This window comes from Oikopleura dioica, chromosome 2, assembly GCF_907165135.1.
Source record: "Oikopleura dioica chromosome 2, OKI2018_I68_1.0, whole genome shotgun sequence".
NCBI classification, from domain to species: Eukaryota; Metazoa; Chordata; class Appendicularia; order Copelata; family Oikopleuridae; genus Oikopleura; species Oikopleura dioica.
This window is the reverse complement of record NC_137292.1, coordinates 11,346,326-11,364,964: the sequence shown is the minus strand read 5'-3', so window position 1 is coordinate 11,364,964 and position 18,639 is coordinate 11,346,326. Positions and strand designations below refer to the sequence as shown.

Genomic DNA, 18,639 nt, shown 5'->3' with positions numbered 1-18,639 from the left:
ATCACCTCCTTCGATCGGGACTGGAAAGGGACCTGGTGAAAATTGAAAATGGCGAAAAGCAGCGAGATGCAGTAGTTCGAGCGCAAGTAAACGCATATCGAGAGGCGTATAAAAAGGCAGAAGAGAATTTGAATCGATTCGGTGCTGTCATAGCGCAGAGCATGGGCGTTGCTCGTCAAAATGATCGACCTTTTGAACTGCCGAGAAATCCAGCTGATGATGCTGTCGCCCGTTGTCCTCGGTAAGATAAACATTGTCAAAAATATCTTCATTCTTTGATTTAGATGTCAGTCACCAATGGTCGTAAAAACTATTCCAAATGGCAGCGTTTGTGTTTCATGCACTGGCTATCCAGAATGCAGAACAAGCGGATTCTTACCAAACGGTGGAAGGATGATAGCTCGTTTGAGAGCATGCAACTGCAGCGCTGGATTTTATGTTGTCAGATGGAGCTTCGAGCCTGGAAGCGTGCCTAGCCACATGACAGGAGAGTACGAAGGATGCTTGGGATGCGATGAGACGCTCAAAGAAGTGATACGAATTTCAATTAGAGAAGGGGACGCAGCAAGGAACAATCGACGTGGAGGAGGACCACCACCAGGCCCTGGTCCCGGACGTGGGGGAGGAAATCAGCGAGGAAAAAAACGAAAATCCGACCATGACTCTGGTCCAGGCGGTTCTGGAGGAGCAGCCGTAAATTGCGGCTGCAACAAGCCAGCAAAAAAACTAACGACGCGAAAAGATGGTCCGAATAAAGATCGCGACTTCTATGTCTGCAGCGATTTCCCAAAAGTATGTAACTACTTCCAGTGGGCTGATGAAGTCCAGCCAGGCAGTGGTGGAGCAGATGGTTCGAGAAATCCGCCAAAAAAGACGAATAATCCTCGAAATAATCCCGGCCCAAGCTCTTCAGCAGCTGCTGCGGGCAATGTTCAATGCGAATGTGGAAAAAACGCCCTTTCACTGACAGTAAGAAAAGATGGCCCTAATCAGGGAAGGTAGGACCTTTCCAATTGACAGTTCGATTTAATGCATTTCAGGCCATTTTTCAAATGCCCAGACAGCGGCTTCATTCGAAAGTACTCCGGCTCGATTTTGAAAGCGATCTGGTAAATTAATATATTTTAAACCCTTTTTTTCTTAAATTTTCGTACTTCTAGCTCGTTCAAAATATGATCGAAAAGGAAAACGCTGCCCAGAAACAGATGGACAAGCAAATGGAAGAATCGAAAAGAGTAAGAACTGCAAAGCGTGATTCTTCTTGATTTTTGCCTTTCAGATGGGACGTGAATTAGATGCTTTGAGACTTCAGCTTCAAGAAATACGACGCGAGCGTGATAACTTTTCACAGCAAGTCGAAAACTTCAAGGAAGAAAATGAAGAACTCAAGGAGCTCTGGAGAAAGTCAGACGCGCTCTCTTCTCTTTGTCTAACGATGTGTTTTTAGGGAAGTATTGAGAAGGGATACTGACGCTTCCGAGCTCCGCAACGATATTCTTCGTAAAAACGCGTTGATAGCCGATTTGACAGCGCTGAACGAAAGGAATAAGAAGCAAAATGGAGAAGGAGGCTCCTCTCGCTCGTCCTTTTCAGAAAATCATGCAGTCTCAGATGGCGCTGTCGAGCTGGAACTCGCTCAGACAAAAGTAAATCATCCTTTTTCTTCGTTGATTTCATTGTCGATTCTTTTGTAGGTTCGGTTGGTTGAGATTCAATGTAAAAATCAAGATCTGGAACACACGATCGAGGAGTTGGAGAAAAGCCTTTCCGACGCTAGAAACACTTGGATCAACAAACTTCAAGCCCGAGCCTTGAATTCCGTCAAGAAATGATCAAAAATCTTCATCTGGTGAAAAATCATTTATGAGAAGGCTGCAATTTATGAAAAGTCTAGTTTTAGATCTTCGCAAATCCCGAAATTTACCTTGAAAAGAAATAACTTCTGTGTATCGTGGAATTATTCCAAAATTAATGATAAATCAAATTTGTAATCTTCAGTGGTTCCATACTTCGTTCATGTCGCTCAAATGTTGCCTGTTTTCTGCTAAATCTTTCTGTTTCAATTTCAAAAAATGAAAATCATTCGACTTGATTTCATCCACAAAAGTAAAGCTACAGTTACTTAGAGTTGTTTAGCAACTCGCCACCATTTCTTCATTTATATAATTCTTTTTATATTTTGATTCAAACTTAATGTTTGGTGACGCCTTTCTTAAGACTTTTAGACATGACAATAAATACAGTATTCATTCTTATCAAAAATTTATTATTATTTACGGAAAACGTTTGCCGCATAATGCCCCTGGATGCGGTAGAGGCGGTTAACTTCTCAATACACGTGGTCGGTTCAACCGACCACGGCGAGTTTGAGCCGCCGTTATTTCTCTTGTGATAATCCGTTTGACCTGATTTTTGTAATGTGAGCTAAGATGACTAAAACGAACCACTTTCTGAAATTTTGGATGTTTTCTCAAAAGTGGTGGCGTTTTGCATCGGATTCATCTTTCATTCTACAGCTGCAAATCCAGAAAGTGTTTTTCAAAAGTAATTGTTTATCCTGATAGGTGAGTGTTCAAGCTTTCCAGCGATATGAATTGTTATCTTTTTACCCGCCGCAAACGAAAGTTAAAGCTAAAAGTTTTGAGCGCTCTTTCTGACAATCCGAATTTTGCGCGCCGCGCGGGGCTGAATAATGCATTGTGGTCCCCTCACCCGACCCCGTGTTTTGAGCGCTTAGTTGCGCGCCCGTGTATTGAGAAGTTAAAATAGGATTCTTTAGATGTATCGAGATTGACGAGGCTCAAAATGTACGCAACGCAAGGCTTCACCGATTATCAAAATTTCTCTTCGGAGCCTTACAATAGTAACACAGCCGAGGGGGAGTATGCCGAATTGCAAACGTTGGTTATTGATGGAGGCCACGCGAATGGGGTCTCTGCCCTTCATTTTGACAATCGAGAAGAACTTCTCTGGACTGGTCTTGACACAGGCCACGCAACGAGTTTCTTTTCCTCCGCTTTCACCAAATACACAAGTTTCCAGGTCTCCCTCAATTTCGTATTTAACAATCAATAAGACTCTCTAGGTCCATGGAGTGAATCAGCGCGTAAGTGATATCCTTTCCGTTGGTGAAGGAGTTTTAACTCTCGCGCCAAATAGCGTTACCTTTTCCCAACGAGGCGGAATCGCCAAATGGACGGTCAGTCCAGCAGAGCTTGCAAACGGCTCTGCATTCCACTATGGCCAGCATCCAGGAACAACCGTTCTTGTCGGCGGAAAGTGCGACAAGATTTTCGAATTAGATATTACAAAGAAAGGACGGACGCTTCGGACGATTGATTCTAAATCTGGTGGAGTTTCATTGGGAGAGGTTAGGAAAAGTGAGTCTTATAAGTCTGTGTAAGACCAGTTACTTTTCGAACCTGTACAAAGTTCCGAACTTCTCAATCAAACACGCGATATCTCTACACGGCTGATCACAAGGGTAGTATTCACTGCCGAGATCCAGTTTCTCTTGCGACCCAGCATACTCTTTCTTGTCCTTTTGACGCGATCACGGACTTTGATGTCTGTAGCAATCTTCTCGTCACTTGTGGCACATCCGAAACCACTTCTGCCAATCGACCCGGTGGCATGCACCAAGTTCAAACAAGATTCGGTTCGTAGAATCTTGGAAGTGAATTCTAGCGCAGTTTTAGTACAAGTGTACGACTTGCGAATGATGAAGCCGGCCGCGCCACTCCAGCCAAAGTTTGATCCTCGTTTTCTTCGTTTCATTCCTTCCTTCACAACCAAATTGCTCATTTGCTCATCCAGCGGCGATCTGGTTATTGTAGAACCGTCGGACATTATTCCACCCACTGCCCAGTATTACAAAATGGACGGAGCCGGCGGCACTTTCACATCTGTTGCTTTGTCCAGCTCAACTCAAGCCGTTGCGTTCGGAACGAGCACAAGTTTGGTGCACGTTTGGTCAAGCAGACAGCAGCCGCAATTCAATCAAATCTACCAGGAAACTGAATGGTACACTCAAGTTTTTTTTCTGCCACTTACAATTTTTCTAGGCCTCAACACGACAATACATCGTACACCCAGATCTCAATGACTGACGAGAGTACCCCCTTCAGTATGATTCCTTCACACTTTCCGCAACAGGAGGAGAAATTGCTGTCCGATTGGCCAGCTGAATTGACTGTCAAAAAATCCTACAGACCAAGACCAATTGATCAGGAAATCATTAATTCGATGAACGTGATCGAGAAGATTGGATACGCTCCTAAGCCCGTTAATATGAAGAAATTTCAATTGCCCTACATTATCCCGAACGAGTTTGGTGACGAAAATCACCTGACCGTCACACGCGAGGGAGTAACTCCCCAGAAATACCGTCCCGTGGAAATGACTTTTGCACATTTACCCAGTGAGGATAGGCAGTCAGAAATACAGAAGTACAATACGACTAAGTTTGTTGGCTTGGAGCCTCATATCCCGAACACCTACTGCAATAATATGCTTCAGGTACTTTAAAAAATACTTGATTTACTAAATATATTCATAGGTGCTTTATTTTATCAACCCTTTGAGGGCTGCGCTTCAAAGCCATTGTTCGATGAAAGAGACAGATTTATCTGCTGAGCTAGGATTCCTCTTCCATCTCCTTGACAATCAAGAAGGAGGATCAGGAAGGGCTTACAATTTTTCCAATAGATTTCCATTTTATCTGCTTATTAAAAGCCTGATAAGCACCCGCATCAAACTTTCTTCGCAGCTTCCGCGTGTCCCCGCAGGCGACGGCCTTGCGCCTTGTTCTTACGAATGGAGCAGGTTCTGCAGATGTTGCTCGTCGCCACGGGAATCTTGGACGACTGATCCAAAGCTGGAATCGATTTATTTTGCAGCAAATTCACACTGACACAAGCAAAGCGGCTCCGGCTGACTCCGATGAAGATCGAAAGGAAAATAGAAGCAGAAAAGCATCTGAATCAACATCAACAGATTTCAAGCCCTCCTCGGATGCAGAAGAAGCCAGCCTTGTTCAGCGATTTTTCGAGACAAGACAGGAAGTTACAACCAAATTCAAGTCAGGACACAGTTCGAGTCATGAGGCCAGCTCATTTCTCTTCAACATCGATTGGCATCACTGGATCAATCCGAAGAATTATTCAAAGGACTGGAAAACGACGGCGATTTCGTTCGAATCAGTCGTCAAAAAATCCATCTGGCTTGAAATCTACACAAAGAGCTGGTGCGAAGAAACTCAAAATTATCAAATGGGTCAGCAAACTAGACGGCCACTTTCGTTACCTGATATTCTTGTGCTGAATTGTAACCTCGACTCTACCGCAAATGAGGAGTTCTGGAAAGTGCAGACAGAGCTCGCTAAAGCTGAGGGGAAGGATTCTTGGATTGCGCACAATCTCGTGCTAGACTTGGAAGGCAAGTCAGTAGAGTACGAGCTCTACGCAACTTCTTCCTTTATCCGCGAGTCTGGCAACCCAATCGGAAATCTTATATCGCATGTAAAGGTTTCCAAGTCTTTCCACGAAATGAAAGGAATGACGCCCAAGGACCAGTGGTACCTCTTCAATGACTTGCTTATCAGTCCCGTTCCCGCCATTGAAGCTGTTACGTTTGATTTGACGTACTCTACTCCTTGTGTGCTTTATTTTGTTAGGAAGAACTTTGAGAAAGATCATTCCAATGAGGTCAACTTTCCTCTTGACTCATCTGGTAAGAATAAATTTTTTGGAAAGCCATTCAAGAAGACCTTAAGTTTTATTGCCGACCAAGTCAATCTCAAAGTTGACGAAGGAGCATCAACTATTTACTCCTCTCGATCCCGATGAGCATCCGAAAAAAGGTAGTAAACATCAAAATACTACTCCACTTTATCCTTTCCAGGAACACTGGTTGCGCTCGACTGCGAATTTGTTACTTTGAACGCAGAAGAAACCGAATTGAGATCAGATGGGACGAACGCAATCGTGCGTCCCTCTCATTCAGCTGTAGCTAGAGTGACTGTCATTCGCGGAGAAGGCGCGAAAATTGGACAACCTTTCATTGATGACTACATTGCTACTTCTGAGCAAATCGTTGACTATCTCACCAAGTTTTCTGGAATTCAGCCGGGTGATCTTGACGCTGCTATCAGGTGCGTTTTGTTTCAAGCCTCCCCAAACTTACTTATTTTTCAGTTCAAAATATCTGGCGACTCTGAAGGCGACATATTGCAAAGTGCGTTACCTTGCCCACGTCGGCGTCAAATTCGTAGGCCATGGTCTCCAAAATGACTTTACCGAGCTGAATCTTTATGTTCGCCCGGATCAAATAATCGACACAGGTAAAAGCTTTTAGTGAACATGACCAACACTTTCTTTCAGTAACGCTTTTTCACTTACCAAGAAAGCGGCTTGTGTCACTGCGATTCCTTGCGTGGTTCTTTTTGAAGAAGCGAATTCAAGAAGGCGTCCATGACTCTATCGAAGACGCAAGAACTGCGTTGGAATTATACAATAAATACCTGGAAATCACCTCGCAAGGTTTGCTTAGAGTATTTACATGCGATATCTTGTCTTAGGTCGAAAGACACAGGAGTTCCGCCTCTCAACCCTTCGCAAACTGTACGAAGAAGGCAGCCGCCTCGACTGGAAAGTTCCCGACATCAATTCGCTCAACATTAAAATGGCCAATGTTCAACTCGAATAAGCCTCCTTTTCCTATTGTTCTTCCTTCCCTTTTCTGTCTCTGTTTCCTTACTTTTTCCCTTATCCACTTCTGCCCAATATTTCTGTCCAGTGTCCACTGCAATACAAATTCAAAATAATAATCGATCCTTTCTAATATTGCAAGTATTTATAAATGCTATTTGCAATTTATTCACAAGTATTTTTACTCATCAGAACTGACTCTTCCGTCTTTCTTTTTGAAAACTTTCTTTTTCTTCGTTTTCTTTTTCTTCCGAATAACGGTAGGTGGCGATTTCGTACTCGGTACACCCGATGATGGTCCAGTTATGCGCCCGTTTTGTTGTTCTTCGCGAATCTTTTTCCTCTCTTTTCTTCTCTTGCATGCATGTTTGCAGCACTTGATGATTGCGAACAGTACAATTGCTGTTGAAGCAAAGACAGAGCCGATCGCTATCCAAGTATTTTTCGATATTCCCTGTTGAAGATATAATATCAATTCTATTGATAAGAAGTACCTTGAAAAAGTTCCCACTATTTTCTATTCCCTTCGGCTTTTGCTCCAGAACAATCTTCAGCGTCTCGACATCATCAGAGAGTTCTATCGACTCGTTACTCTTGACATGAAATCTTCGATATTTGAAAACAGCTGCGGAGGAGAATGGAGACTCATTTGAATTCCTGTCGATTGATTTCGCAGCTAGCCAGAGATCGTTGCCAGATTCGATTTCGCAAATGGCCTCCTTTATATTTTCTTTATTTGGAAACTTTAAACCTTCAACCAAAAAATTAACAGGAAAGATTCCATTCCTAGAGGCAGATCTCCCCAAAAGGGATAACTACTTCGATGGTTTCATCAGTTCTCGAAAGAGCTGTTCCATTGCCGAAATATATCATTAGTTTAACATCGGCCCCAGAGAGCTTCATCGACTTGGTCTTCGCTTGATCGTTGAGTATGGAAAATTTATCAGGCTCGAGTTTGTAAAAATCTCTTTTTGCGAGAGAAAACTCTGCCACAATTTCATCAATCTGCTTGTTTAATCTTGAAGCATTGTTCTTCACTTGCTCCTCGTATATTATTTCCAGAGTGCCAGAGAAATAAGGAGGACTGAAAGTTATATAAATCTGTTCGAGTTCTTGATGTACCATTGGAAGTCCTCTATTGCAATCCTTCCGTCAGATCCGATCGATAATCGAGTCGTTTCGCCATCAAAATCACCTCGATAGATGAGTTCAGTTCCTTCTTCTGTTGATCTAGGGTCAACATGATGAACTTCATAGATTTCTACTCCATCCGAATTGTCCACAGAAGCCGTCCAAGACATCATCTATTAATTCCGATAAAATTCAGTAATATTTTGACTACCTGAGTATTTCCTTCAGTTTGAATAATAAAGTTGAGTGGCACTGTCGGAGGAAAAGTATCTTCGACCCCTTTTACGCACCAAGAGATAAAGTCTTCGCTTTTATCTGCATCTTCCAGCATACTGCAATTGATAACTTTTGAACCTTTTAGAGGCTCTATCGGATCATATATTCTACATTGTATCCCCTTTTCTGCAGCTCGATAGTCCGTTTTAGTGTAGAAATGTCTAAGATTAGAATACTAACGAATAAACATGAAAACCTTTACTTTTGTAATCTTCCACAAAGTTATGTTCCAGCAATTTAGCTTCACTAGTAAACAAGTGAGCTTCATGAATAGTCGGAAGCACGCATGATTCTGTTTCCGATATAAAATTTTCAGCCTTCTGGAAGCAAAGTTCTTCTTTGTTTGCATTCAGAAGTTTTCCACCACCGTAACAATCCCCTTCTGTTCTCACAAGCATCCCAATATCCACCTTCATGAATGGTTGGTAAGGTGACTCATTCAAGAATATCCGACAGTCGAACGTATTGATTCCTCTGAATATAGGGGCTCTAATATCTGTGTTTGTGATACAACTTGTTTTAGATATGTTTATAGGAGCCCCTCCTGTTGAAATAGATTTCCACCATGAAATATCCAGTACAATACCCTTCGCTATCAAAGGTCGAGCAACTCAAACCTGTTGTTAGACCAGTGTACCAATCATCTAAGAATAAGTCTTGATACGTTGCCAAATTGTTCATAGTATCGCAGGTGCGGTAGTTCGGATTGTTGAGCGATGTAATAATGAAAGATATTGGAACAGCTTCGGGGAAGCTCTCAGGTTTCGCAGCAAAGATTGGAGCCTTGTTTTCTTCTACATGATACAAAACGCGCGCTTTCGGTTTCAACAGGGAGACTGACTCGTCGTGAAGGGCATAAACAGCGATTTGAACTTGGAAATTCGGTCCCATAAATCCCTCTATTTTGTAGAAACAGACGTCAAAATTGATCTCCGAATCGTAAGAATTGAAATCCTTTCTTTCTTTTGGTTTGTAAGTGTAGATGAGAAATTCGGGGTCAGAGTGAAGTTTCAGAAATTCATCGTCGGTCACATTTACGGATAGATATTTCAAACAATAATCTTCAAGCAAAACTTCGTCCTCGATATCAGAAATGAGGCGCATTTGAATTTGAATGATATCTTTCTTCTCAGCGATGAAACGCAGAGTTTGTCGACTACCATCGCGTTCAGGATCAAAATCAATAAAATCCAGTAGCTTGACATGGTCTTCTCCTTTTATAACGTTTCCGAGAATGGGCGTAACAAAACTAAAATTTGGAATCATTCTTCGTTGCTGCTTACTTCCAGCTTGAGTTCCGTGGACACCGAACTGAAAGCTCTTTCCTCCTGTAGCTTCCACAATTCTTCGAAGTTTCGTCGTTCTCATCTCTCCACCGTAAGACGATATCTCTCTTTTTTCTGGGGTCGACACCCAACTAACTTTACAGCCCATGTTCATCACTTTTTTCAATACATTTGAATCCACTCCAATGAATCCTCCAACTTCAAATATCACGAAATCCCCACATTTTCCGTCGATGTATTCAAGCATTTTTACAAGATCTGGAGTTCTTTTTTTACTGGCCTTTGATTTTTTCGGTAGCTGAGAAAGAAAATTTGTTGAACAGCCTTCAAAGTCGATCGTGCTCAGTCGATTACCTTCCGTAATTTCGATGAAATTCAACCTTATACCTCGCATTGTAAAAAGAAGAGATTTTAGGTATGGCGCCAAATCATCCATAATCGTGGTCTCATTCAAGATTTAATCATCCCTATTCACAAAATTGAGTACTTTTAAATTATTCAATTTCTAGTTGATTTAAATCTTCCCTCAATGATGAAATTGACGGTCGATAAGGCTTCATCTTCAATTATAAAGTTTATGTCGGTTTTCGGCACTTCTTCCAGGGCACCACTCCGCCTTCGAGACGTACTAGAATCAGACGAAACTTGGGACAAAATCGTCTCAACAATTGATTGACCTCCACAGTAGTTTGTTTGATTTGAAAGGGTCGTTTGATTGAATTGAGTAAGAATTCTCTCATCCCATTTTAAGTTCCTGTCTTTTTCTGGATAGACTCCCCATAAGTGTCGAGCCAGACTTCTCGTCAACTCCCAGACATAATCATTCTCGTTCTTAGGCAAATTTTTGCCAGGCAATTCGATCGCTGAACCTTTAACTCCACATGAAATTGGAAGCTCTGAGAATTCCAAAGAACCAGCATTGTATGTTTCAGGGATGATGCTGATTGAGGAATGATAAGTTTTGTAGCCAGTACTGAGAACCTTGTCCGGACTATAACTTTTGAGAATATTCTTCCATTTTGAAGGAAAAGAAAGTGTAACAGATGATATCGTCACATTTGAAGCTCTGCTGCGTATTTCATTCGAAGCCATGGCGAAAACATCTTCGAAAAATGACACGAAAGCTTTTCCGTCACTACAGTCATATTGCATTTAGTTCAATCGGAGTGTTCAATCATACCTTGTGTCTAGTTCTTCTGATACTTTCACCAGCAATCTCACTTCAAGAGTTTTCTCACTGTTAACTTGGCCAAAATGAAGTAATATTTGACTCAAAGAAAAGTAAAAAGCGATTTTCGTAGAGCGACTCGCCATTCAAGAAGCATAAAGAAACCATGTACGCTTTCAATCTTTGTGGTACAGGGGATAACTTTTTAATTAGAAAATCATCATCACAAATTGATGAGACTTGAGGCGCTTGAAATAAGAAAGACACGAAGGCGGCCATGCGCTTGGTACTTTTTTTCGAGGATGTCCTTGTTGATCTTGGCCGAAATGTTGCCGGTTTTAATTTGAGACTTCATGACAAATTTAGCAAAGTGTAAACGTGAGCACTTTACTAACTTGAGTTTCCTATGAGAACCACTAGCTTTGCGGGATGTCTTTGAAAAAGAAAAACCATCGCTCTTTTACAATGATTACGATCAAATAAGTAATGCTGCGGTCACAAATATCCTAGTTTGGGCCATATTTACTGGAAGATATCGTAAATCACCCGCTGTGGGTGGCGCTATTCGGATAAGGACTGCTTATAACCAGCAGCTGGTTTCTTATAGAAGCATCAGAGTGAAAATCTTTTAAACGATCTTATCTTTTGACGCTACTAGCGCATTCGAAAAACGGCTTATTCGAAATTTCCGAAACAGTCAATTACTTTTTCTCGAGTTTAATTCTTCATTGATTATCGTCTGCATTCCATATGCCGTCAAAGGCCCGCAAATCCAGCAGTTCGCGAGTAACGAGGGCGGCAAGAGATGCTGTCATCGGGATAAACAAACCGGAAAAACGACGAAAAATATCCTTAGAGGAACAGATGCCGACGGATTCAAACGGATCGATATCGAAACTGCTATCAGGAACAGCTTATTGGAACAGAATCCTCCTCAGCAGGTGATGTCAGTTTCTTGCTTGCTTCAAGCAGTACTTTATCATCACATACTTGTACAGTACAGGAGATACTCATCGTTATCTTAGGAACCCCGTCCAAATGGCCTATCGAAGGCTCGCAAATCCAGCTCCCGTCGTGTTACGAAGATGGCAAGGAGAGCTGTTCTTAGTACGAGAAAGGAAGAGCAAGGATGCATGAAGACCGATCCGAACCAGTTCGACGACGACGCAATTGAATGTGCCATCAGAATTTCCTTGATGGAACAGAAGGTACGAAAATTTTGATGTTTTTCCTTTACCCTTCAAAATTTTAGAAAGAAAAAGAAAAGAAGTAAACGACAGTTCCATACTTTGCAGATAGTCTGCAAAATGCAAGAAGATGGACCTTTCTTTACTGGACACATAAAAATTTACATGCTATAGATTGACTCATAGTTAGAGTCTGACTGTTAGACTAACTAGTTACTGTAACTAACTTACCATTTGATTGAAATAAATGAAAATAAACTGACCTTTAAAAACGATCTTTTCCTGTAAGAATAAAGCCTATATAAAAAAATTATATAGCTTGTAGCCTTGGTACAAGAGAGTCCCTGCCAGGGACCATAAGAGGCAATAGTTATTCCCAAACATAGGCCGAATTTTCACATTGAGGTGGCTTTCCGCTGCGGACCAATAAGCGCTCGCTTGTGAGATTCTTCGGCTACAATTTTCAAGAGAAGCGAAAGAAAAACTGAACTTGTGAAAATACTCATTCTGGAATTTACACGTGGTTTTTAGAAGATGGGGGTCGAAGGGCCGATTTTTCGAAGGCAAAAGATTGATTTCAGAAGTCAGGATGAGATTACTGATTTTGCTGTTGCCGACCAGGAATGTGATTTAAAATTTAATCTAATGAAGTGATTACATTATTTTAACCAAAGACCCTGTTTTCTAAATCACGAAATAGAAAGCGTTTATAATTTCCCGTTCTCGCCATTTACGCAGAATCGATATTCACGCTGAAAACGATACGAAGGAAATCGACATCGTCAGATCAGATGGAAAAATCCTCGACTTCTGGCCAGATCCAAAAGGCGAAGCGGCGATATTCTCTGTGCTGCAGAATGGCATGCCCTGCTCTCTTCTCTGGACTCTGAGCTCGAATCGAGTGAAACAAATCAAAGAACTGAAGAATATGTCAATCACAGCGGCTAGCTGGATAAGCTCGTCGAGGGTTATTGCTGGTAATTCTGGCGGGGAGATTTTCAGCTTTTCGATTGACAGTAGCGACTGGTCTTTCAAGGGTGGTTCGATGGGGACCACCGTTAAGGTGCACTTTCAAAACGAAGAAAAACGCCCATTACTGGCATTTCCAGTTTCACCTTCGAAGCCAACGGAAAGAAATCCTTCTCTTCAAACTCCCGCCGCGTCGTTTTAGCCGCAACGACTTCAAATCTCATCCATTTCATCGGAACTGACGCCGTCGAATCTCTCGATCAAGTGTTCTCCGGCTACACGGCAGGCGTCAATGTCATTAATTTTCCAGCTAATGGGACGTTTGAGTCGAAATTGGTGGTGACTCCGATACCGAATGAGAACGATTCGCGGCTTTTTGCTTGGACTTGCATGTCTGGACAAGAAGTTTTTGTCGGAGAAGTCAATTCTTCGGCAGATAGAAACAGGTCGGACACCACTTTTCGTCCATAAATGAGTAAAGTCTCTTTCAGAACGATAACTAACAACAAAATAATCACAGGCCACGGGCAAACCGGCCCTATCCACGGCCTAGCGCTCACCAGATTCCACGTCGTGACCCTTCATTCTACCTGTATCGCGGCCACATGCTTGCTGAACAACCAACTAGTTTTTGTCGATCACTTTGAGAAGAAAGAACCTCTGCGTGGCCTCGTGATGTCGAACTACGATGTTTCTCCGTGGGCGTTCTCTTCCGAGTCGCCCTATATTTTCAGAGTTAAGAATGAAGGAAGATCGGTTTGGAGAATCTATCTCGATCTTGGAGAATTCAACGAAGCAAAGAAATTTTGCAAAGACGACAAACTCGTGCAAAACGAAATCATGGTCGCGCAAGCAGAACATCTTTTAAACAATCAAAAGAAAACTGCTGCGAGTTATCGAGAAGCGGCGATGATCTACGCGAAGACGGAAGAATTGACTTCAGAAATCGCGCTTAAATTTTTACCTAATGGAAGCTTGTCGATCCAGGAAAACTCGATGAGACAGGAAGCTCTTATCTTCTTTCTCAAGCACAGACTGCCACTTGTCAAGTCCATCAGCGAGAAAGGCTTTATCATTGGATGGCTTCTTGAACTTTATCTGACGTCGCTGAGAGACACCGAAGACCTTTACGGCCCTGCAGCTGAGGAAGTTAAACACCATCGGCAGAACTTCCTCTCTTTCATAAACGATCCAGCTACTCGACCGACGATTTTATCAATGAAAGAGACCTTGTATTCGCTTTTACGGCAGCACGGTGCAGTTTCAGACTTCCAAGAGATCGCCAGTTTGATTGGTGACTACGAAGCGATTATTTCCAACTCGCTTCAGAATCAAGACTGGCCAGTGGCGGTGAAAACGCTTGAAAAATGCAATGATCCGAAATTGTTCTACAAGTTCAGGAATAGTTTCTACTCCAGTTTACTTTTGGTCTTTCTTTGATCACCCAAAGAAACTAAAAAAAGCTCATCTTTACTGCCGCATGTTCCCCAAAAGCTCTGCGCTGCGTGGGAAACCTGTCAATTTATCAATCCAGAAGAGCTTCTCGAAGTTATGGCCAGTTCTTCAACCCGATCCGTCACTTGTAGAGCATCTGTTCTTCAATATATCGAGTCAAGAGATATGAAAGCCTTGTCTAAAGAGATTCATAATCTCCATTTGTCGCTTTTATGCTCGGTCGATGTTGAGAAGGCAGAAGATTACATTGTGAAGAAGCTGGAAGGCGATGAGAAGCTACAATGCGACCTAAGTTTTGCCTTCAAATGCCTCGAGGTCTGTTTCCTTATTCCTTTCCTTGGAATAATCATTTTCTTTCTAGTCTTTTTCGAATAACTGTATCCCAATGTGCTATCTCATCACTCAATCCGGCCGCTGGGAAGACGCCGTCAAATTAGCACTATCAAATTCAAACGGGAAGCTAGCTAAAAAACTCGCTCATCGAGCAAAGAACGCCGGGGATGTGCCAAACTCTAGTCTGAAATCTATCTGGATGCATATCGCAGAAGCTGAAATCTCAAAAGATCCAGCAGCGACGGGCGAAATCTTGAAGGAATCCGAAGGGTTGGTCAATGTGGGCGATGTTCTGAAGTTCTTTCCCGAATTCGCGACAATCGACCATTTCAAACAAGGTATCTTTCTTCACTTGAGCATTTGATAACGATTTTCTAGCGTTATGCTCATCTCTCGTTTCTGTGTCTGCACAAATCGACGAGTATCAAGACAAACTTCAACAAACTCAAATTTCCGCTCGTCAAATTCGTCAAGATATCAAAGATCTCAACCGAAAATGCTACATTTTGACACCCGAGAATCTTTGTACATCCTGTTCTCTCCCGATCCTCTCCTCAGCTTTCCTAGGTAAAATAACAGCCAAGTTCCTGTCAGCATTATCTTAGTATTTCACTGCGGCCATAATTTCCGAACATCCTGTGCCGTCAAAGAATGTCTTTCTGGGACTAAATGTCCTAAAAAGGCAGCTGAATTGAAGGCTCTCTTGAGCGAGTTAAACTCAAACAAGACAAGTCCATCGACTCGGCAGAAAATCGAAGACTTAGGTAACCTACTTTCTCTTTCCAAACAGCTTCGCGAGTTCTAGTTGCCGATGAATGCCCTTACTGTGGAATCAAAGCGGTGGAATCTATAGACGTGCCACTGGTCAGCTCCAACGCGCTGGAAGATTGGTAAAATCGATTTTTCAACTCACGTTTTCAAAAACATCATTTTCCTATTCAACTTTCCGTCTTTTATTCTTCATCTCCTGCTGCTTACAGATAAAACACGCGATTCTTCATAAATGCATATTTAATAAAGGCAAGATAAAATCTGCTTTATTTATTTTTGAAAATTGCTGCAAAAGCAGCGCATGCGAAAAATCGTTTGTTAAATTGCAGGTAATCAGGTCGCGCAGTTGTTGATTGAGTTTCAATGGAGCTGTTATTATACATTGAATCGTCGTTAGCGGTTGCTAGAAGATACCGCAGTCTTTCAGATAGTTTCGGACGACGATGTCGGAGACAGATTCGAACACAATCTGTAGGAATTTTTGATAAAGCGTAAGAGATTTTTTGACTTACTTGTATATTGTTTGTATCAGTAGCACAGGTTTTGTGGACATAAATTTCTCTCTCTTCTTTGTTCTTGTTCAAGTCTTCATATTGCATTTGGATAAAAGCTGATGCCTCCTCGTAAGTATTTTGGCCTGAAAAAATCTCTAGTCCCTCTTCTTTTCAATTAAACTAACCGTCATAGTCGGGGAAGCAGACGGTAAGTGGTACTTTGACGATTTTGCTTTTGAAGATATCTTTTTTGTTTAGGAAGAGGATGAGGGATGTCTTGGCGAACCATTTATTGTTGCAGATTGAGTCGAAGAGAGCCATGGACTCGTGCATACGGTTCTAAAAAATATCAAAGCCTAGGAATCAACAACGGTCCTACCATTTCTTCATCCTCAGCAAGGACGGTATCATATCCAGAAAGAGCGGCGCAGAAAATCACGGCAGTGACACCTTCAAAACAGTGGATCCATTTCTTTCGCTCTGACCGTTGTCCTCCGACGTCATACATCCTTGATATTGTTAGCAGTAGAAATATTGATTTTAAAATACTTGAATGTGAACTCCCGGCATTTGAACTCTGTCTCTATAATTCCTGTAGTTTTGACTCGAGTGTAAAGAACATCTTGTTGGGTAGGCTTGTAGTTTGCATCGCACAATCGCTCAATTTCATCCAAGTAACTTGAAGGTGCATAAGTTTTTTTATCTCAATAGTTAAAACGCACTATTTCGCGGAATCGTTCAGTTGATATTCCCGAGCTCTTCTGTAACACTCTGCGACTCCACCATCATTCCAAAGCTTCACCATAAGATGGCAGATATCTCTTGTTACAGTGCCTTTCCGAGGGTTATTTCAAAATCAATAAAAATTCCGAAATCTCCATGCCAATTTTCAAACCCCTTCCTTCGCTCAGCATTCCAGCGAGGGACATGAACTGCTCGGCTACTTGTCCGTTGCTGAATTTTTCGAAAGAGATGTTCAGTCCTTCCATAGCCTGAAAACTTTGATTGCAAGTTGTCTATTTCAGCTTGCCCTACCTTGATAATTGTGATCATGTAGGACATCATATTGGAGAGAATAACTGGAAGGTACTTTTCGCAGTCTTCCGGAGTGTAACCGTTCGCGTGAATAATTCGCATCTGCTTGATGATCGTCGATTTTCCGGATTCTCCAGCTCCGAGCATGAGAAGCTTGATGGTCTTGTTCATCGTCTGCTGCTCCTTCTCGAGCTCCTGCTCGATCTTCTTGCTCTTGACATTGGCAAAGTTCTCGTGGGTGCTAGATTTAAATTTTTTCCAAAACTTCAATCCCATATTTTTAAGTTCTCTAAATTCGGACGTGCTTCCTTCTATCGAGAGTTGCTCTACCTTTGACTACAGCCCATTTTCACCGATCGTCCAGTGCCCGCTTCACTCGCAAAGAATTATGGCGAGTGGACGGAACTCATGGATTTTGAAGCGCTGACATGCCTATCTGATCGATAGGAACACTGGCTCCTACTAGAAAACTCACGGATCGAATAATACTATTTGATACTCTTACACAGTTACTATGTTTTGCATAAGCTTATTTGCTATATTTATATAAAGATTTCTTACCCGCCAAATATTATCACTGATAACTTATCACAACCGTTAATGGATATTAATATTCCTTTATTAGTTATTAACCAGTTATAAGTTATAACTTATAACCAGCTGATGGTGTTTACTATTTCGAAAGAATTTATCTCCTTCCAACTCAGGGTCAGGTGCCAACACTAGCAGAGAGGTAGTACGCAAGTCTCTGCATTTTTTGGATTAGCAAAAGCAGCACAAAAGCCCTTCTTTGTGATTCCCCTTTGGAAAGAAAAGAGACTCTTGAAGCGTACAAACAACTCAATAAGAAATAAATATTAACGATGCCAGGATTTTTGACCTTGACGGACCCCTTGTTCCTGACGAGAGAGATACATGGGCGTATATGGTAAGTTCAAACGAAGAGGGATGAAAAGGCGTGGCAAACACGTGCTTGTTTCACTCTTTTCAGACAGGACATTCTTCACGAATGAGTTTTGACGAAACTAAATTTTGATTTTAGATTTTGGCTCTTTCTGTCCTTTTCCTTATTCTATCTTTCGTCGGCATTTTCATCTCAGGCCGTCTTTGTTGTTTTGGTACCGTAAATTTCCTTCCAATTCTCGGATATGCTGTCAATATGTAAGAATTTTTTTTCATTAATTTTCTTTCGAAATAAATTTTCAGGTTTTTCATGACGACCGCTTGCTTGGGAATTTTCGCTGAAATTTATAATTGGATTGATGGACTTTTCTCCTGTAGCATCATGTGCATCCTTTCTGGTGTTTACGGTATTATCACAATTTTGTTTGGTATCTCATTCATCAAAAACGACCAGGACTCAGACGAAATTAAGGTACCAATTTAAGACTAGTTATTGATAACCATGTTCGCTAGCCTCAGCGAAAGAGAACTGCCTGCATCCTCGAAATCATCTATCTTACTGACATTCTTCTGTGCATGGTCCTCGCCATTTCCTGCGAGATGCGCCGATCTTCCTTGGAGACTAACAACCCACCTTACGTTTTCGGCAACGAGAGTAATAATTCGAATCTTAATTGACCCTCAACTACGGAAAGATCTTCAAATAAACTTTTATTTCATCAATCTCAGCGAGTTATTCTTGCGCTACAATCTCCCAAGGGAAAACTCTGTCGCCAGTCGTTCAAATCAAGAACCTTCCCTCATCCCCGTTTTCTTCTTGAATGAAATCGAGCCCCGAGGCAAATTACTTGAACAGTTCACACAAATCAATTTCAGCCGGGATATTTTTTCGGAGAGAAAGCGCAAATAACAAAATGAATATTA

General features: G+C 41.8%; 5 protein-coding genes across 7 annotated transcripts; 4 read left to right on the top strand and 1 right to left on the bottom strand.

Annotated features, from left to right (window-relative positions):
- The first annotated feature begins 108 nt into the window (after positions 1-108).
- On the top strand, positions 109-2,758 carry LOC145696169 (DNA topoisomerase 3-alpha-like). 3 transcript variants are annotated; one of them, XM_081773165.1, is made up of 7 exons: positions 858-998; positions 1,041-1,109; positions 1,161-1,235; positions 1,280-1,404; positions 1,448-1,646; positions 1,695-1,849; positions 1,895-2,758. In XM_081773165.1, the coding sequence occupies exons 2-6, from the start codon at positions 1,053-1,055 to the stop codon at positions 1,830-1,832; spliced, it is 594 nt and encodes a 197-aa protein (XP_081629291.1). In that variant the 5' UTR covers positions 858-998; positions 1,041-1,052; the 3' UTR covers positions 1,833-1,849; positions 1,895-2,758. The 3 variants fall into 3 exon arrangements, with proteins under 3 accessions (XP_081629289.1, XP_081629291.1, XP_081629290.1); XM_081773164.1 differs by having other exon boundaries at positions 1,695-2,758; XM_081773163.1 differs by lacking the exons at positions 1,448-1,646; positions 1,695-1,849; positions 1,895-2,758 and adding an exon at positions 109-241 and having other exon boundaries at positions 285-998; positions 1,280-1,343.
- A 25-nt stretch (positions 2,759-2,783) lies between these two features.
- Positions 2,784-7,117, top strand: LOC145696168 (PAN2-PAN3 deadenylation complex catalytic subunit PAN2-like). The gene is made up of 12 exons (XM_081773162.1): positions 2,784-3,042; positions 3,086-3,364; positions 3,433-3,658; positions 3,699-4,023; positions 4,065-4,518; positions 4,559-4,682; positions 4,744-5,730; positions 5,774-5,860; positions 5,902-6,151; positions 6,195-6,340; positions 6,381-6,539; positions 6,578-7,117. Exons 1-12 carry the CDS (start codon positions 2,806-2,808, stop codon positions 6,703-6,705), a joined length of 3,402 nt encoding a protein of 1,133 aa, XP_081629288.1. The 5' UTR covers positions 2,784-2,805; the 3' UTR covers positions 6,706-7,117.
- Positions 7,118-12,233: 5,116 nt separating this feature from the next.
- On the top strand, positions 12,234-15,547 carry LOC145698260 (vacuolar protein sorting-associated protein 18 homolog). The gene is made up of 8 exons (XM_081775461.1): positions 12,234-12,380; positions 12,460-13,170; positions 13,216-14,118; positions 14,188-14,494; positions 14,541-14,850; positions 14,891-15,079; positions 15,118-15,276; positions 15,318-15,547. The coding sequence occupies exons 2-8, from the start codon at positions 13,115-13,117 to the stop codon at positions 15,404-15,406; spliced, it is 2,013 nt and encodes a 670-aa protein (XP_081631587.1). The 5' UTR covers positions 12,234-12,380; positions 12,460-13,114; the 3' UTR covers positions 15,407-15,547.
- LOC145698259 (guanine nucleotide-binding protein G(i) subunit alpha-like) lies at positions 15,548-17,112 on the bottom strand. Its single transcript, XM_081775460.1, has 8 exons — positions 16,813-17,112; positions 16,673-16,769; positions 16,500-16,611; positions 16,327-16,455; positions 16,157-16,286; positions 15,963-16,116; positions 15,796-15,920; positions 15,548-15,752 (listed from the first exon to the last, which is right to left on the bottom strand). Exons 1-8 carry the CDS (start codon positions 17,086-17,088, stop codon positions 15,687-15,689), a joined length of 1,089 nt encoding a protein of 362 aa, XP_081631586.1. The 5' UTR covers positions 17,089-17,112; the 3' UTR covers positions 15,548-15,686.
- Positions 17,113-17,575: 463 nt separating this feature from the next.
- Positions 17,576-18,432, top strand: LOC145699371 (uncharacterized). The gene is made up of 4 exons (XM_081776642.1): positions 17,576-17,740; positions 17,855-17,973; positions 18,019-18,187; positions 18,229-18,432. Exons 1-4 carry the CDS (start codon positions 17,738-17,740, stop codon positions 18,391-18,393), a joined length of 456 nt encoding a protein of 151 aa, XP_081632768.1. The 5' UTR covers positions 17,576-17,737; the 3' UTR covers positions 18,394-18,432.
- Positions 18,433-18,639: the final 207 nt, after the last annotated feature.

Coding starts and splice junctions, on each gene's coding strand:
- LOC145696169 (XM_081773163.1), top strand. CDS start 162: ATGGGCGTTGCTCGTCAAAATGATCGACCTTTTGAACTGCCGAGAAAT. Junction 242..284: donor GCTGTCGCCCGTTGTCCTCG/GTAAGATAAACA, acceptor TCTTTGATTTAG/ATGTCAGTCACCAATGGTCG. Junction 999..1,040: donor GATGGCCCTAATCAGGGAAG/GTAGGACCTTTC, acceptor AATGCATTTCAG/GCCATTTTTCAAATGCCCAG.
- LOC145696168 (XM_081773162.1), top strand. CDS start 2,806: ATGTACGCAACGCAAGGCTTCACCGATTATCAAAATTTCTCTTCGGAG. Junction 3,659..3,698: donor CCAAGTTCAAACAAGATTCG/GTTCGTAGAATC, acceptor GCGCAGTTTTAG/TACAAGTGTACGACTTGCGA. Junction 4,024..4,064: donor ATCTACCAGGAAACTGAATG/GTACACTCAAGT, acceptor CAATTTTTCTAG/GCCTCAACACGACAATACAT.
- LOC145698260 (XM_081775461.1), top strand. CDS start 13,115: ATGTCTGGACAAGAAGTTTTTGTCGGAGAAGTCAATTCTTCGGCAGAT. Junction 14,851..14,890: donor AATCGACCATTTCAAACAAG/GTATCTTTCTTC, acceptor ACGATTTTCTAG/CGTTATGCTCATCTCTCGTT. Junction 15,277..15,317: donor GCAGAAAATCGAAGACTTAG/GTAACCTACTTT, acceptor CGCGAGTTCTAG/TTGCCGATGAATGCCCTTAC.
- LOC145698259 (XM_081775460.1), bottom strand. CDS start 17,088: ATGGGATTGAAGTTTTGGAAAAAATTTAAATCTAGCACCCACGAGAAC. Junction 16,770..16,812: donor ACATGATCACAATTATCAAG/GTAGGGCAAGCT, acceptor CAAAGTTTTCAG/GCTATGGAAGGACTGAACAT. Junction 16,287..16,326: donor TGCCGGGAGTTCACATTCAA/GTATTTTAAAAT, acceptor AACAATATCAAG/GATGTATGACGTCGGAGGAC.
- LOC145699371 (XM_081776642.1), top strand. Junction 17,974..18,018: donor CTCGGATATGCTGTCAATAT/GTAAGAATTTTT, acceptor ATAAATTTTCAG/GTTTTTCATGACGACCGCTT. Junction 18,188..18,228: donor AGGACTCAGACGAAATTAAG/GTACCAATTTAA, acceptor CATGTTCGCTAG/CCTCAGCGAAAGAGAACTGC.